The sequence below is a fragment of the Thermobia domestica genome, chromosome 17, assembly GCF_964235325.1.
Source record: "Thermobia domestica chromosome 17, izTheDome1.hap1.1, whole genome shotgun sequence".
NCBI lineage: Eukaryota > Metazoa > Arthropoda > Insecta > Zygentoma > Lepismatidae > Thermobia > Thermobia domestica.
This window is the reverse complement of record NC_137470.1, coordinates 62,745,022-62,764,731: the sequence shown is the minus strand read 5'-3', so window position 1 is coordinate 62,764,731 and position 19,710 is coordinate 62,745,022. Positions and strand designations below refer to the sequence as shown.

Below are 19,710 nucleotides of genomic sequence, written 5' to 3'. Positions count from 1 at the left end.
TTATTTGAAAATAACATTATAGAACCACCTATGCACCATCTTATTTCATAATCTTCTGTTATTTTTCCGGCAACACCATAAACCCGCTTCTGTGGTCTGGCTTAAAAGTGTGATACATGGTTCTCACAGGCTTCTTTTGAGACTAACATAAGACCATTCAAGGGATTCTGCAGAGACCGGAACAAATGGTAGCCTGACAGTGTTATCCATTGCGTTTAAACGTCCAAGCCAAGTTCTGTCGGTTTCTAACCGGTCGTTCAAAATACATGCAGTCTGGCGTTGTCACTATATTATACGACACTCTTGCTGCTGGTCAGTTCCGACCATTTCTTTTGAATTGCTAGGTGCACTCGAGCTAGTTGTCCACAGCACAGATCCGAGTGTTTTGTACTGTCTGTCCGGCGGCAGCAGCTCGCCATGCATAGTGCTCCTTCAATCCCTCCAAATGCAGAGCATAACTTTCCTGGGCTTCAGTGTGGAATTGGCCACAGACTGTGGGGCTTCTCCCCGCTTCGACCACGACCTTTTTTTCCATGATCATATGTATCCAATTACAGCTTTCGAATATCAATGTGCAAACGTTAATTCTTGAAGTATATTATGCATACTAACTGAAAGGTCTTATTGATGTTTCTAAAACGGACCTCAATGTTTCATGAGAACAGAAATTATCTGCTAAATATTTGTCTTCTTCAGGCAGGAGCAGATTCCAAATTCTACATGTTCCTATACTTATATTTTAGAGTCATTGAAAGTCCTGAGAAATGTGTATCTTCTGTCAAATTAACGATAAAAAAAATTTTTAAAAATAAATAAAAGTATAGAAATACATAAACGAACCTATATATGTGACGGTAGCTTATAAACACAAATTGTTATTTCTAGGTGCACATTGAAAACAAAATATGTAGAAACTCACTTGGTTTTACTGAGTACTACTAAATCGTTATGTAACTACACCCTTTTAATATTATACGCTGTGACGAAACTAAGATCAATCGTTTGCTATTATTCACAATGTTTTAAATTTTGTTTATATATATATATATATATATATATATATATATATATATGGTGGACCATTTATTTTGAAACTTTTAAATTAATACACAGAAAACGCTGAAACCTATGCTAATATGGATACGGGGACATTCTTTGGCATACTCCGTGGTACCACAAGATTAACAATGTTGCCAACACAACACATAGTTGTATTTTTTACAAAGGGAACTACGTCACGTTATTACATATTTCAAATCTACATGAAAAACTAAAACTTACAATACTACACTTGTCATGCTGTGTTGCAAATTAAGGACGCTATTATATCACAAACTTCGAGAAGCAACTAAATTTTCTATGATTCTACAACAGTAATAACACAAGAGGGACGGTGTAAAGTACTTTAATCAAATTACTTTAATGTTGAACACCACCGTCCTCATATGATATATTTCGAAACAGTAAGACAAAGTTACAAGTAATTTAAAAGGTGACTTTTTCCAAAGGACTTTATTTCGAAAAAACTAGTTTGAAAAGTATCACATTGAATTACATACTTGGTTTTCAAGAGACATGAAGATAATAATGCAATTTACGACAAATTGATATCTCAAACCATTCCGGAGATATGAAATAAATAAATAAATAAAATTTAACATATTGTGTAAAATTTCGTATTTGTGGGAACTTTTTAAAACGATATTTGATTTACTTTGCTTCTATAACAGTACAACAATACTTTTGGTAACTGTAAATACAAGTTCTCGGGATTACATAATTTTTTGTAATGTTGCAAACTTTAACAGTTTTTACCATGTCTCCAGAAGTTTAGAGGCACCAAATTGCTGTAAGCGGTATTGTGATCACATTTATTCATAACCACCTATGCATTTAGATAAGGTATACTTATCTACACAGTTTTTCGAAAAAAAAATAATTTTCAATCCGTTGTAACTTTTTCCCTATTCATTCAAAACGTGTCATATATATATATATATATATAGGGTGTTTCAAAACACCGCCAACGTTTGGGAGATGATACCTAACACCAAGATAAAACAAAAAGTATAGACCAATCTGGGTTCACAAATGTTTCCTTTCTGAGTTATAGGCTGCCGGAAACATTTAAGAATGAACATTTGATGAACATTTGAAGGTTCATAGCTCCAAAACTATGGGACCTACTGTACTTGGGTCAAGATTTCACTTCGGAACTAATATGTGCGCTATCCAAAAATACATGTTTCAGAATCCTAAGTTACTCACCAACTACCTCTTTAAAAATTACTGCGGAAGTACCGCAGATTCTGAAACTTGGATATTTGGATAGAACACATGCTAGTTCCTAAGTGAAGCTTTGACCCGAATACGGTAGTCCCATAATCTTGGAGCTATGGACCTTTAAAGTTCATTTTTATGTTTTCAGCAGTCTATAACTCCAAATGGAAGCATTTGTGCACCCGGGTTAGTCTATACTTTTTGTCTTATCTTGGTGTCAGGAATCAACTGCCAAATTTTGTTCGTGTTGTTTTGAAACATCCTATATATGGTTTGCACAGGGATTTGGAAATAGTTGCGAGGAATAGTGTCCAATGTGATGACATCTTACAAAGCTCACGGCAAAATCACATCGACAGGGAGGAACAGTGGTTGGAAGAAAACCCTCAATAACAGGTCCCGCTGAGCATTAATTCGGAGTGTCACTCAAAACCGTTGTGCAGCTGCGGTACAGGTAACGAAGGAACTCAAGCAGCAACTCCCACAACCTCAGTCGACAATCACAATCATCTGCGAGTTACATGACACAGACATACGGCGTCCGATTCAACGCGTGAAGCCGCTTATAAGAGATCATAACGCTTTAGCACGACGCCAATGATGTCGCGAACGTGTAACACGGACCGCTGATGACTGAAAACGCGTAATATGGTCGGATGAGTCATTGTTCATCTTATTTGTAACCATAGGACGTGTTTATGTGTGGCGGACGCCAAAAGAAGATATGATCTGCAGTCTCTCCGCCCAACCGATTAACGTGACGGCAGCTCTGGCATGCTGTGCGCTGCAATATCCTGTTTCTCAGTCGGTCCTGTGCTAATACTTACCTATCGCATCGTTGGCCGCTATTATGTCGCCTTTGTAGTGGACCGTATGCATCCTATGGTTTAGAGGATGACGTTATATTTCAGACTGATAATTGGCCCATTCAGATAGCTGAGATGTTGCAGAGTGGTTTGACGAATATCAAGATGAAATTAAGCATTTCCTGGCCTGTTCAATCGTGGAGCTGAACTTAATCGAGCATGTGTGGTCCGTTTTGGAGATATGAATCCAGTGCATATTTTCCCCTCCATTGTCTCACGGAACTGACTTATACACTACACACGGAATGGTGTAATATTCCATTTCGTTTCATTGACGACATTTATGACTTAATTCCACATCGTCTCAGAACTGTTGTGAGGGTGAAAGTTTGTCTAATTCCATTCTTGTAGGTGTTTCTGTTAACTTGGTAAATATTTATATGGTGTTGATGAATATCTTGTCATAAATTATGTCATAAGTTTTACATACGAAAACCTAAAAAACTTATTTATATAAATATATATTGTAAACTGCATATTTTTCGGAGCAAGAAGGTTCCGAATTCAAGTACTGATATATCCAGTGACGTATTTACGATTTTGTTTCGGGGCGCTTCGCTAACTTTAGTCCTAGAAATGTGAAAATTCTGCAAGATATTTCATTTACTTTAATATAGTAAATAACATTTTCCGAGGGGAGGCTAAAGCCCGGAAGCCTCCCTAAATACGCCACTTGATATATCCCTAATAAAAAAAAAACTTTCCGTTTTGCTGTTTAATTTCGGCTGAAACTTTCAGTACGCTCGTGTGTTTCCTTTAGTTGGTTATGAACACGAAGAGGGAGCTGTTTTATATGGTAGAAATGTTTAGGATATATATATTACATCTATTAAAAGTATTCTGAACAGAAATGTTTAGCAAGAATAACGCTTTCTCTCTCATCGTCCTATTTTTGCTTTCATGTTGTTTACTTACAATACTAAAATGACTAATACTACTAAACTTTTTTTCTTTCTTAATAATTAGCGTGCATAACACCATTGTTTAAATTTGCAGTTAACACACCAAGAGATAACTTCAGAAGAGAAAAGAGAGGAGGAGAAATTAAGGACAGTCAATCTTCTTAAAGCTGAACATACGGAAAGTCTTGGAATGGGTTTTGAGTCTGGAATGTGAGTAAACTTTATGTCACTTTAAAGACTTATGGAATATTTTCACATTATTCAACAATATTGAAGAAGAAAGAAATGAATTTGAAATGTGCATATTCTTGTAAATAATCTGTGTTCTATTTTGAACATATAAGCATTGCACTGAAAATTTTCCAGAAACTCTCATTTCCCTCGTCGCCAATAATGTAAGCAAAGAGTTGTTCCTAAATTAAAATGAAAGTAATGGCTCCTTTCAAAAGCAGATGCAAAATTATATATATATATATATATATATATATATATATATATATATATATATATATATATATATATATATATGTGTGTGTGTGTGTGTGTGTGTGTGTGTGTCTGTGTGTATAAAAAACACTTTTTGTACACTTCTCCAAAATATAATTGGGTGCCTGAATTTTTCTAATTCGCTTAAAATTGTCAGTTTGGTAACAAGACACTCGAAGTAATAGGAGGGAAGTCAAAAGAAGAAAAGAGTAGTGAAGCCATTGTTGTCTGCTGTTTGAAATATTCAGGTCATATTCCATTACCTAATGTAGTGTTAGTTTCAGAGTAAAATAGTACCTTGGCGAATGCAAATTTTTCGTTTTGTTAAAGAAAACACATGATTTTCAACTCAAAGAAAATCGTAAAAAACAAGGAAGATTTGAAGGAGCTCACTCGCTATCAATACAACTGACAGGTAGTTTTATAGTTTGTTTCGTAACCGCGCGTGTTTATTTTTTTCTTTCTGTTAGGATTCAAAACTTTTAAACCTGATTCGAATCACACTCGGTGCATTCATTAAAAAAAAAAAAAAAAAATCCGCTGTTCTTAAATTACAGTTTTTGATTTTATGATTCATAGAGACGCTGATTAGCGTTTGTGCTCGACGAATTACCAAACACCAAGGAAATGAATCATCTCAGCATCTTTTATTCTTTTTTTAAGGGTAAATAGATGCTACTCATTCTTACTAAATGGGTTAAAGCGTTTATTCTTCCGAGTATGCGTATTAATGGTGTGTGTGGTTTGCCATAACCAAATTTTCTGCTTTCGCGAAGGTAGTATTTTCTCCTAAAAGTGTAATTACATTAAGTAACAAAAGGGGAACTGGGTATTTCGAACGGCGAACCGTGAGCTGTGTTCGGAGGTTTCGCTATTTTTTCCTATGATTTTCCCTCCTATTACTTCGAATGTGTTGTTGGCAAACTGACAATGTTTTAAGGGACTTGGTAAAATTCAGGCGCACAATTTTTAGAGAAGAGTACATTCTTCTAAATGCGCCATATTTGTCCAAAGTTAATTCTTATCCAAAATTGCTACCGACAAAAAGTATCTGAAATATTTGCAGTGCATTTTATTAGTAGTATATTTAAAATAGATAAAGCATGGTAGTACATGAAGCAGGTACATTTTTCTACGTCCTAGCGTAACATCACTGATTTGTATTTTTAAGGCTTAGAGATACGGAGTGTTTGTGTTCTCTTAGTTCTATAGCATATTATTTATTGACTTTTCTAAAGTTTTGTTTGCAACCTTCTAATGTCCTTACTAATGTAAATATTTCCGTGAAACAAGATGATATATGTTACAAGAAAAGTCGAAGTGATTACTAAAAACCTAAAGGCTTGCAAGTATTAATGCTTAAAAAATGTTTTCATCGAGGTATGTTTTTTTAGAAATGTCTCATTGTTGAGTATTCATTAAAGTATGTACCGTATTTTGCCGTGTATAATGCGCAACTTTTTGTCATTATTTTAAAAAGAAAAATAAGGACGTGCCTTATACACCTTTTGTACTAATTGCGTTTTTGCACTGAGCATCACTGAATTGTGACCACCTACTTAATACTTTGTTAGTCCACCTTTCACTCGAAGGACGATCTGGACACAGCGTGGCATGAAGTTGCTTATATGTTTCCACGGGGATCTGATACCATATATTCCTGATGATATCTCACAGAGACCAAAGATGTCGGTTTAGGAGTCGTGGCGCGAAGTACTCGTTCCACAACATCCCATAGATGTTCTATAGGATTAAGGTCCGGCTAGTTAGGGGCCAGTTCATGTGCCTCAGCTTCGTGGAATGTTGCTAAAGCCAAGCAGGTACAGTCCTGGCTCGGTGGTACCGTGCATTGTCGTCCTGGAAAATGCCATCTCTGTGCGAATAGAAGCGTTGTATTGTAAGGTGTACGTGATCTCGTAACACCTGCAGGTACACAACGAATGTCACGCTGTGGTCCAAGGACACCAAAGGTCCAAGTCCATGTCAACAGAAGCATGTCCAAACCATACAGCCGCCCTCACCTGCCTGAACAGTACGCACTATGTACGAAGATGTCCATAGCTTCGTGCTGTTGGCGTCATACATGTATGCACCCGTCCGAGTAGTGTAGCACAAATCGCGATTCATTGGACCAACACACCCTTTCCAATTATCTGCGGTCCAACTAACTTCCTCCTGTGTCAAGCGCGATACGGTAGGCGGTGACGAGTCGTGAGTAGTAGGTGAAAAACGGGTCGTCTGCTGTGGAATTTCATACGTGCCAGTGTACGCCGCATAGTAGCGTGGGATATGGGCGTTATGCATCCACTATTGTATTAGTCACGTAATTCCCAGACACTGAAGGTTCGTATGACTGTGACGATCCGTTTGACATGACGCTTACCCCAGAGTGTGATCTTCCGTACGCCCCTGCATTTCCGTCTCTTGGAGGCTGTTACCCCATTTTCTTCTTCAATAGACTGAAACTGGCGCATCCGACTAATGTTGCTGTCTCGGTTATTGACATACCTGTTGCTCGGGCACCTACAAACATGGCCTGTTGGAATGCGGATAAATCCTGCTTACCTTCTAATGTAACAATGTGCTGTCTGCCAACGTACAACCTCGAGTCATGTTATCAGCTCGGCAGCTTGCCACGCCTTCTTGTGTGGTCGCAATTCAGTAAGCAGTCAGTGTATATAAATGATCTTAATTTTCATATTTGTATGTTTGTGCGTTAGAAGTGTTATTTCTGAAAACATTAGCGACATCCCTATACGAATTACAATGCAATACAACAATAAAATTTTTAAGCACACTATTGCAATGACAGTGTAAACAAACGAATCGAGATTGACTATTAACTGCATATGAAGCACCGTTACTGTAATATGTTGTGCCGGTTTGATAACATTGCGTGAGTTGGTATTACTCTTTCTACACCTTACGTGCTAATTAGCAATCTATGACGTTGGATAAGAAAATTGAAAAAATCACGGAACAGTTTTCATGAACAGCCAGTTTTAAGCTAAAATTTATTAAATGTTCTAAAGATTGTGATAATGGAGTTACCAAGAAGCACTTTGGATCTCTTTCATAAAGTAAAAATTTAAACTTATGTATGAAATTATACTAATAACTTTTCTTCGTAAAATGTTGCACCAAAACGTAGGTGCACAGTATATACTGCAAAATACGGTAAGTATAATCTTGGTATGGCGACACAATTTTCCCCTTTCTGAAAACAATAGGGAAGACAATATTTCAAATTCAAGAGTTGGAACTTTCCTCACTGGTCTGGTGGCGAACGCACGTTTGTGGTGCACGAGGACCTTTGTAAGGACTTTTAAGGTTACTGTGCCCACCCCCTTGTCCGAGCACTTCGCCTTTTCGCCACCAGATGCTCACTTTTTCATTTAGCAATCACTGCTGGCACCTCTACTGGGAAGAACTGAAAGATCGTACCGCTCAGTTTGAATGTGTCCAGGATATCCACACTTGAAGTGGGCGGGGAGAGGAATCCAACATTTTTTTTCCTTTGTGCACCTGCAGTCAGTCAGTCTATTTTTACAAGCCGTGTTGTTCAGCCGCAGGGAAAAATCTCAACCATTGACGGGTAACAGAAATCTTTTCTTTTTGCAGGTAGGAATAGAGTTTTTGTACGAAAAACGTGAATTAGGTTGCAGAGAACGTCATTCGCATCGCGTTGACAATTTTTTTTCGTCCGTTCATCACATGAAGTTCTTTTCTTTTTTTTCGATTATTACCAGAATATGAGATAAAAAAAACCTAAATGGTTCTTTGTATACAGAAAACAAACAATACCAATATTTTCTTACGTATCAGTATTATATGATTTTTTTTTTTCCTCAAGCGTATGATGCTTGAAAAATGGACATAATGAATTTTGATTTTTCTATTTGTCCCTATCCTTCTGAGTAGAGAGAATGCTGTGGCGCAACTAAAGGGCCTGCAGAGCCCGCAACATTGAGAAGCCCATTTCAGTTTCGAAGTTAAACTTTATAATGTTAGGATGTTAAAAATTATGTGATGTTCCAACTATATCTCATTTTTACCTGTGAAGACGGTAACACCTGAGCGATTATTTAGTAAATTAAATGCCAACAAAACTTATACTGACTAGCGAAAACATTATGACCACTCGCTACTTTTTGAACGAAATCATTGTGCAGAGATAAGAGCTACAAGGCATAACACAACCGCGCGCCAAACGTGACAAGAATCTCACTCGATTAGTCAGTGTGGTGCTTGTGCCTTGAATGGGGAAGGACGACGATATATCAGGGTGAGTAAATGGCTGGGAGCTTCATTTCGGAAACAGCGCGACTTGTCGAGTTTTCGCGTTCTGCCGTGCTTATGTATTTCAAGTTATGTATTTCAAGTGCTTATTATTTCAAAGGTGGGAAAAGGACAGTGAAACCAGCATCGAACCAAACAACAAAAAGTGGGGCTACTACACCTCATTAAAAATGTCGGATGTCGTAGACTCTCGAGGTTGGTACAGCAGAATAGACGAAAACTATAGCACAATAATATAATAATAATAATAATGTGCATATTTTTGCATATGAGCAAGTTGTGACTCACTAGATAGAACATAGAAAGTCAAAACTGCTCTCTGTAAATTTTACGTGACTCATGGATGTGGATAGAGGGGGTCCGTTTAACATTTTTGCGGGGAGGCCCATTCGTCCTTACTTACGCTACTGAGAGGTAAGGTAAAATAATAACACCAATATATATATATATAAACTCCTGGCGCAACAGTCCCTTGTGATCTGAGTCTGCAGCGGGCTTATGTTAGTGGTCAGCACAACTACACCCAACGTAGCCGGCTGTCTAGATTGAAGTCCGCTATCTTTAGTTTCCCAACTTTTCTCTCGATGTTTGGTCAACACAGCAATGTTTGAGTGCCACACCGGGAATTAAACCCTGGACGACGCACACCGTATCACTTTCGCTAATCTTTTGGTAAAATTCAGGTTAGGGTGGTACTGAATTATTTTTGGAATATGCCATTTCTCATAATGTAAAGTTCAAAAGTATTGTGACATAATCAAAAAATTCATTATCAACCACGTATTCTTGCCTCTAATATCACTAAAAGTTTTCGAGTTATGTATCAAAAATGGTTGAAACACTTGAAGTTAGCTTTAGTAACTTGAAGAAGATAGTGGACTTATACATACATGATTAGAATTGCTCCAATTTTTATTTTTATTCTTCTTTCTCGTAAAGAAATACAAAATCATAATTTCAACCATTTTGGTACATTTTTCATAATTTGAAGTGCGAACAGCCGGTTTCTTTCCTTACGTTTTGAACTTGGGATTTATGTTCTCCTTGTCACTTATCGTGAAAGTCATATAATGACATGGGTCCCAAAGCTAGAATATATTATGCGACAGAGGTAATGACAATTTTTGTCATTTCATCTCTCAAGATCTGTTAAATTTGACATTTATTGAATGATATCGGTTTTATAATACGAATAAATTTGGTGCGTATAGTGGTCGTAAGAAATGACAAAAGCTACCACTGACCTTTATAGTTTGACTCATGCTTTTTCGATCATGGTATTCCCCTTAAATTTTGTAAAGGACAGTATCATTTTAATTATCTTGGCCTAATTTCCTAAAGCCTCTCATTCGTACGCTAAAAGAAAGATTTCTATTTTTTATGTATAAGAATTCAAGGAATGCAAATTTATTCAAAATTCGTTTACAATTAAAGTCGGCTAAACAGATATTCCTTCGAGATTTCTGTATTTTGAAAACAAACTCACGATTTCAGTTCTTTGTCTTTACTTGTTTCCATGTTTTTTTATATCAATACTGTATGATCAATTCCAAGAATTATTTTAGTTCCCCGGTAAATCCATTTATAACAAGCTCCAAATACTGCTACAATTTTAATGTGGTTTCAGGAGAATCTGCATATCTCATCCTTTTGTTACTCTCTATATATTCATGGAGGCCGCGGTGGCTCAGTGGTAGAGCGTTCACCTCTGGTGCTAGGGGTCCCGGGTTCGATCCCAACTCCCGCCAAGTGAACTTTGTGGTGGACAAACACCGTGTGCGTGGGTTTTCTCGTGTTCTCCCGTTTCCTCCCACTTTCTTCATTCCACCATGTCATTCATTACTCATCATCACCGTCTCCTTTAGCCTAACCGGCATAATCGTGGGACGTAAAACTCAAAGATTTCATTTCATTTCATTTCTCTATATATTCATCTACTATGTAAACAAACATCAGTGAAAGAAGGAGGCTGAGAGCTAACACGTGCTCCGTGAGGAACGTTGTCATTCCTTTTACTGATATATCTAGAGAGTCTAGTGTTGCCACGAGACAAGACGAGATTTCTGGCTGTGTCGTCTCGTCTAGAAACGATCTGCCCGTCTCGTCTCGTATCGAATGGTTCTGTCTCGTCTCGTGGCAACACCAGAAAGGCTGAGGTCCACAAAAGAGCTGTTATACCAAGTGGTTAAAATTACAACTTGTAACCAAGTTTTGTTTGGTAGCACAACACACAACACGACTGCAATCTTCCAGCAACGACTGCTTAGATTCGACTGAACCAGTAATTATTTGTCAATACCGTCAGTACAGTCGAAAGGCAAGATTTCCCCATTTATTCTGATATACTTTTTTCAGAACCCCTGGCGCCACTTCAACAAATAAGGAGGCCTATGTAACTTTCCCATTTAAAAAATGGTTTAGCTTGGAATAACATCTTAAAACAATAAAAAAGATAAATTTTGTTGTCAAATCAGCATCTTTTCAAAACTCAGTATCGAGAAAGGCTGACACATTTCTGTCTTGGTTAGGGATGCGCACGAGACGAGTCGAGACAGAATTTTCCTGACAAAATTCGAGTCGAGACACAGCTCTTCCAATAGTAAAATATACATTTTTCGAGTCGAGACATCAATTTTACAGCACATTTTCGAGACGAGACAGCCACAAATCTTGTCTCGTGCGCATCCCTAGTCTTGGTTCGGAACGAGAAAGACCATGAAACAATAGTTAGTTACTGATAAAATTGCCACATCTATGCGTACTTGTACTTCTATAACAGGATTTTTATACGTAGATATCTCCACCAGCCCCCGGAATAAAATCTTCTGAAACACTGATCTCAATGAACGCTTTACATTTGTGTTTGAATCTGGAGCACTATCACAAAATAATTAAACTTGAATCGATTGAAAAATGGAAGTGAAAGCTGTTTGTAAGAATCATTTTAAAAAATTCTTTAGGTATTCCCTGTTCTTTGTAGGATCTGAAACATTGAATTATTTCGATCATTTGAAATGATAAAAGATGGTATACATTTCGAAGGCAAATAATTCATTCCGAGTTAATAAATTTTTAAGCAAATTCAGAAACTGTGTTTGTATTTTTCCAGACACGAAACGAGACATTTCACAAAACGTTTCGTATTGTATCGTGTCTCGCTTCAAAAAGTCGAGTCCCGTCTCGTTGGAACACTAAGAGAGTCTTACGCATTCTCTTTCCAAGAAAGTGAAACTTGAACAGCACATTTAGTCAATTGTTATCATAGAATATACTATGGGCATAGCCACTGATGTGTAGAAGGTGACACAGGCGGAATTTGTTCTCATGGAGCCCTTGGCGAATTGGAGCCGTGGGGCTCTATTATTTGGATTGGAAACATTGGTTCAAAAATATTTTACATTTAGCATACATATATACACACACATACATATATACACACACATACATATATACATACACACACACACACGTACATGTGTGTTACATATACTTTAATTAATGTGTGGACCTGCGGACAAGATATAGTTGGCCCGCCCAAAAACCCGCCTCTGAGGGGTGGGTTCGAAGCGCACTCCTGAAACATAGAATTATGCTAATCGTAATCTTCTGAGATAGACTACCCCCCGAGGAATAAGTAAATAAATAAATAAATAAAAATAGTTTCGTAATGTTTATCTTCCGTATACGAGTAATTGAAAAATTTTAGTGTCTCAACAATGAGAGCTGTATACAGGTGATTTTGCGTTCCTGGCGGAACTTCCCTACTGGTGTCTGCTGGGAAGCACAGGTCAATTGTATGGGAGGGGCTTTTAGAGTGCAATTCTAGGAACACTGTGGGCCCAAACTTTCACACTATACCCTCTTTCGGCTCTCTCTCCCACGGTAGTTTTAAGAATTTTTATCTATTATCTACTCCCTTGGAGTAACTGTTGCTCTGTATTTTCACGGGCTTGCAACCGTCAGAATGAATATCCTGGCTGCTTTCCCAGCTACCTATTCAGCATGCAATAGATACATGCAATAACAATCAAATCCCACACAAACTACTCTACCCATCAAATATTTTAACATGGAAAGTTCTTTTACGCAACGTATTTCGTTTGTTTAAAATGGAATAGACCTAAATACAACTTTTTTTTAAAATGTTCTTCTGGAAATTCGATAGCGAGATCGCTCACATCAAAAAATGAGAGAATTAGTGCTCTGACAATCTGGTAGAAATACAACATGCCATATATACACATTACTGTGATTACATTGCTATTTATTCAATGATTATTTTGCTTAGAGCTTTCTTACTCTCCAGGGTACTCTTCAAGGGTATATCATTACTCTTCACTTATGTCGCGAAAAAATATTCAGCTTGCAAATTTATTTCGAGAACTTCTCATTCCCTAATACATGTTTATTCTCTGAATTTGTACGTACAGCCGACAAACTTACATAGAATCTCAACAGAGTTCAAATTTGAGGTGTCTGCTGGGAAGCACAGGTCAGTTGTATGGGAGGGGATTTAGAGTGCAATTCTAGGAACACTGTGGGCTTTTAGAGTGTAATTCTAGGAACGCTGTAGGGGGCCATCTCGCTCCACCTGAGACAAAAAAAAAAAAAAAAAAAAAAAATCTGGAGGCACACAACTAGTTCACACTGGTTATAAAACAGGCGCAACAAAGTTCTGACTCAAATATGTTTATTTTATTTTTTATTTTATTTTATTTTATTTTATTTATTTATTTTTTTTTTTACTATTCCATTTTCCGAACAATAACATTTACCGATGACGTGTTAGCCCCTCCACCACAGCCACCATGAAAACAAATTCAATCGGAATTTGTCCAGCTCGTTTGATTACGAATAATTATCGTTTGATCCCAACGCATACTGATGTATTACACACAATTTGGCTAGGGCTTGTTAGCCCTTGATAATCGACATGTATCATTCCATAGATATTTCAATCGTAAATAGGTAAGCAAAGTTTGTTTAGTTTCTGGTAGCAAGTATGGAAAATAGTTTACTGTTTATTTAAAAATGGAGGCCTCCAACAATGAAACTAACAACAATATGAGAAATCGACATGTACCATTCTCTAGATATCTGAATCGTAAATATGTCAAGTTTGGTCAGCTTCTGGTAAAAAGTATGGAAAATAAAGTGAATCGTTTATTTAACAATGGTAGTCTCCAACAACGTAACTAAAACAATATGTGAAATCGACATGAACCATAGGATAGATATTTCAATCTTACATAGGTACGCAAAGTTTGGTCAGTTTCTGGTAGAAAGTATGACAGATAAAGTTTATTGTTTATTTAACAATGGTGGCCTCTAACAATGAAACTAACAACAACAAGTGAAATCGACAAGTACCATTTCATAGATATCTAAATCGTAAAGGAGTGTGCTAAGTTTGGTTAATCTGTGGTAAAAAGTATGGCAGATAAAGTTGATTGTTTATTTAACAATGGAGAAATTCAACAATTATTTATTGAACAATGGTGGCTTAAAACGATAAAACACAATAATATGTGAAATCGACAAGTACCATTCCCTAGATATCTCAGTGGTAATCCGATTGGTGTGCCAAGTTTGGTCAGTTTCTGGTACAAAATATAGCAAATAAAGTTGATTCTTTATTTAACAATGGTGGCCTCCAACAATGAAACTAAGAACAATATGTGAAATCAACACGTACTGTTTCCTACATATTTCAATCTTAAATGGGTGTGCAAAGTTTGGTTAGTCTGTGGTAGAAAGTATGGCAGATAAAGTTGATCGTTTGTTTCACAATGTAGAAATCCAACGCTTGTGTATTTAACAATGGTGGTCTTCAACAATGAAACTAACAACAATATGAGAAATCGACACATATCTTTCCCTAGATATTTCAATCTTAAATGAGTGTGTAAGGTTTGGTTAGTTTCTGCTAGAAAGTATGGCAGATAAAGTTGATTCTTTATTTAATAATGGTGGCCTCTAACAATGAAATTAACAACAATAAGTGAAATCGACACGTACCGTTCGATGGATGTCTCAATTGTAAAAGAGTGCGCCAAATTTGGTTAGTTTTGGTAGAAAGAGTGTAAGATAAAGTTGATTGTTTAGGTAACAATTTAGAAATTCAACGATTGTTTATTTAACAATGGTGGCCTTCAACAATGAAAGAACAACAATATGTGAAATCGACACATACCATTCCATAGATATCTCAATCGTTCATGAGTGTACAAAGTTTGCTTAGTTTGTGGTAGAAAGTATGGCAGATAAAGTTGATCGTTTATTTAACAATGGAGAAATCCAACGAATGTCTATTTAACAATGGTGATCTTTACAATGAAACTAACAACAATATGAGAAATCGACACATATGTTTCCCTAGATATTTCAATCTTAAATGTGTGTGCAAGGTTTGGCCAATTTCTGGTAGAAAGTATGGCACATATAGCTGATTGTTCATTTAACATAGCTGGCCTCTAACAATGAAAGTAACAACAATAAGTGAAATCGACACGTACCATTCCATAGATATCTCAATCGTAAATGAGTGTGCCAAGTTTGGTTAGTTTGTGGTTGAAAGTATGGCAGATAAATTTGATTGTTTATTTAACCATGGAGAAATCCAACGATTGTTTATTTAATATTGGTGGCCTCGAACAATGAAACTAAAAACAATATATGAAATCGACTTGTACCATTAAGTAGATATCTCTGTGCAAATCCGATGGGTGTGCCAAATTTCGTCAGTTTGTTTTAGAAAGTATGGCAGATAAAGTTGATTGTTTATTTAAGAATAGTGGCCTTCAACAATGAAACTAACTACAATATGTGGAATCCACACGTACCATTCCCTAGATACTGCAATCTTAAATGGTTGTGCAAAGTTTCTTCATTTTCTCGTAGAAAGTACGAAAGATAAAGTTGATTGTTTACTTAACAACGCTGGCCTCTAACAATGAAACTAACAACAATATGTGAGATCGGCACGAACCATTCCATTGATATCTCAATCGTAAATGAGTGCGCCACGTTTGGTTAGTTTGTGGTAGAAAATATGGCAGACAAAAGTTGACTGTGTACTTAACACTGGAGAAATCCAACGATTCTATATTTAACAATGGTGGCCATCAATAATGAAACTAACAACAACATGTGAAATCGACACATAGCATTCCGTAGATATTTCAACTTTCAAGGGGTATGCAAAATTTGGTCAGTTTCTGGTAGAAAGTATGGCAGATATAGTTGAGTGTTTATTTAAAAATGGTGGTCTCTTAACAATAATACTAACAACAATAAATGAAATCGACACGTACCATTCCATAGATATCTCAATCGTAAATAAGTATGCCACGTTTGGTTAGTTTGTAGTATAAAGTATGGCAGATAAAGTTGATTGTTTATTTAATAATGGAGAAATCCAACGATTGTTTTAAAATGGTGGCCTCGAACAGTGAAACTAACAACATGTGAAATCGATTGGTACCATTCAGTAGATATCTCTGTGGTAATCCGATGGGTGTGCCAAGTTTGATCAGTTGATCTCTAAATATTTCAATCTTAAGTGCGTGTGCATAGTTTGGTCAGTTTCTGGTAGAACGTGTGGCAGACAAAGTTGATTGTTTTTTTTTTTTTTTTTTTTTTTAAATGGTGGCCTCTAAGAATGAAAGTAACAACAATAAGTGAAATAGGCACGTACCGTTCCATCGACATCTCACATAGCATTCCATAGATATTTCAACTTTAAATGGGTGTGCAAAGCTTGGTCAGTTTCTGGTAGAACGTATGGCCATTAATGTTGATTGTTTGTTTAACAATGGTGGCCTCTAACAATGAAACAAACAACACCATTTCATAGATATCTTAATCTTAAATGATTCTGCAAATTTTGGTTAGTTTGTGGTAGAAAGTGTGGCAGAAAAACTTGATTGTTTATTTAACAATGGTGGCATCTAACAATGAAAGAACAATATGTGAAATCGACACGTACCATTCCCTAGATATTTCAATCTTAAATGCGTGTGCAAAGTTTGGTCAGTTTCTGGTAGAACGTGTGGCAGACAAAGTTGATTGTTTTTTTTTTAACAATGGTGGCCTCTAAGAATGAAAGTAACAACAATAAGTGAAATCGGCACGTACCGTTCCATCGACATCTCAATCGTAAATGATTGTGCAAGTTTGGTCAGTTTGTGGTAGAAAATATGGCAGATAAAGTTGATTGTTTGTTTAATAATGAAGAAATCCAACGATTATGTATTTAACAATGGTGTCTTACAACAATGAAACTAACAACAATATGTGAAATCGACACATAGCATTCCATAGATATTTCAACTTTAAATGGGTGTGCAAAATTTGGTCAGTTTTTGGTAGAACGTATGGCCATTAATGTTGATTGTTTGTTTAACAATGGTGGCCTCTAACAATGAAACAAACAACGATATGTGAAATCGACACGTACCATTCCCTAGATATTTCAATCTTAAATGCGTGTGCAAAAGAATGAAACTAACAACAATAAGTGAAACCGGCACGTACCGTTCCATCGACATCTCAATCGTAAATGATTGTGCAAGTTTGGTCAGTTTGTGGTAGAAAGTATGGCAGATAAAGTTGATTGTTTATTTAATAATGGAGAAATCCAACGATTGTTTATTTAATATTGGTGGCCTCGAAGAATGAAGCTAACAACAATATGAGAAATTAATTGGTACCATTCAGTATATATCCCTGTGGTAATCAGATGGGTGCGACAAGTTTGGTCAGTTTGTGTTAGAAAGTATGGCAGATGAAGATGATCGTTTATTTAACAATGTAGAAATCCAACGCTTGTGTATTTAACAATGATGGTCTTGAACAATGAAACTAACAACAATATGACAAATCGACACCTATCTTTCCCTAGATATTTCAATCTTAAATGAGTGTGTAAGGTTTGGTCAGTTTCTGGTAGAAAGTATGGCAGATAAAGTTGATTCTTTATTTAACAATGATGTCCTCTAACAATGAAACTAACAACAATAAGTGAAATAGACACGTACGGTTCCATAGATGTCTCAATTGTAAATGAGTATGCCAAGTTTGGTTAGTTTGTAGTATAAAGTATGGCAGATAAAATTAATTGTTTATTTAACAATGGAAAAACCCAGCAATTGTTTGTTTAACAATGGTTTCCTCGAACAATGAAACTAACTACAATATGTGAAATCGACAGGTACCATTCGCTAGATGTCTCTGTGCTAATCGGATGGGTGTGCCAAGTTTGGTCAGTTTGTTTTAGAAAGTGTGACACATAAAGTTGATTGTTTATTTAACAATGGTGGTCTTCAACAATGAAACTAACAACAATATGTGAAATCGACACGTACCATTCCCTAGATACTTCAATCTTAAATAAGTGTGTAAAGTTTGGTCAGTTTCTGGTAGAAAGTACGGCAGATAAAGTTGATTGTTTACTTAACAATGGTGGCCTCTAACAATGAAACTAATAACAATAAGTGAAATCGACACGTACCATTCCCTAGATTTTGTAACGTCCATTAACCAGATTATATCCGTTTTTGCTTAATTTTTGAATTGTTCATTTTATTTTTGATTGTTTTAATTTTATTAGTTGCATATGTTAACATTGGTGACGGTGGCGCCATCTACCGTTTTAGACACAAACTATTTGGACGTAATGAATAACCTTAATGCAATACCGTGATTCGGATCTCATTTTTAGACTGTAGGTCTCGTTCTGTATAGCTCGAATGTTGTCAAAGGCCAAGAATATTAATCAATCTGATCAAGAGATGGATAAAAATTTGCTCAAAGATAAATTGGTAGTTTGAAGAATAGTACAAGTCCAAAATAAGCTATTATACTTAACTCCAAAAATAATAATTGAATGCATAGAACATGATTTTGTATAACACTTTTTAAGTTTCTAAATAATTTGAAAATGAACTTGTTTGCAGTGTCTCATGTAGTATAACGTAACATAATTTTCTTATTGAAATGTTCATGAAGTGTGATTTTGGACTTCAGATTTAATTACACTAGAAGATAATCCATGAAATTTAAAATTAAACTCGTTTCGCTGATTGTAGACGGGGTACATTATACACCTAACGAACGTGATTCTAATAGTTTCAATAATAAACAAAACAGAATATGAAAGTTCACAAATTATCCTCCGGTTCTGAGCCAAGTTTTATCCCGTTTGGGCGCAAATATTAGTGTAGTAGCTAGCCAGAATTTAAAGTGAGAATTAACACATGCTTGACCAGTAGGTATTTTGGGAGAATCAGTTGTAAAGGATTTAGTATGTACAAGTTCGGTTAGAAAAGCGTTGAGATAGAAGTGGAAAAGTGCGTATTCTCAAGTATGAGGAAATGTGTAAATGTTTCTAGATAGGCGTTGAGTAAACGCAATTAAGAAATAAAGATATAAATAGAAGATTGATATTAGTTATTTTGAGGTACATTACATGGTGTATGTAGTCAAAAGTAGAAGTACCGCTGTCCCTACACTAACCAAGTTCATTCTTTTATATTACGATCGTGGCTATATTTCAATTGTAGAGACATTAAAACATACGCTTCAGCATTAGAAGGAGGTGCTGAGAAGTCTTTATCTTTCCTAAGAAAAGCAAGTCAAAGTTTTATGATGGATTTATTCACTATAGTCCCAGTTCAGTTTAATGCATTTTTTGCTTCGATACTGCAGTTTGTTTAACGAAAAAAAAAAAAAAAAAAAAAAACCTTTTCCAGCTGGAATCGCTTCAGAAATGTTGCTGAATTTTTCTCTCTTATTTGTATATTTATTATTCAAATGTTAATTTGGGAATAGGTGGTGGTCTGGGCTGGGTCAGGTGAATAGAGTGGAAATGGTTCAAT

General features: G+C 36.1%; 1 protein-coding gene across 3 annotated transcripts in view; it reads left to right on the top strand.

The window, feature by feature from the left end:
- Positions 1-19,710, top strand: part of LOC145674643 (uncharacterized) — a 90,008-nt gene that overhangs the window by 56,942 nt on the left and 13,356 nt on the right. For all 3 annotated transcript variants that reach the window (XM_081744860.1, XM_081744861.1, XM_081744862.1), the window contains one exon: positions 4,143-4,258. In XM_081744860.1, coding sequence (XP_081600986.1) covers positions 4,143-4,258 — 116 coding nt within the window. The remainder of the gene's footprint in view (positions 1-4,142; positions 4,259-19,710) is intronic.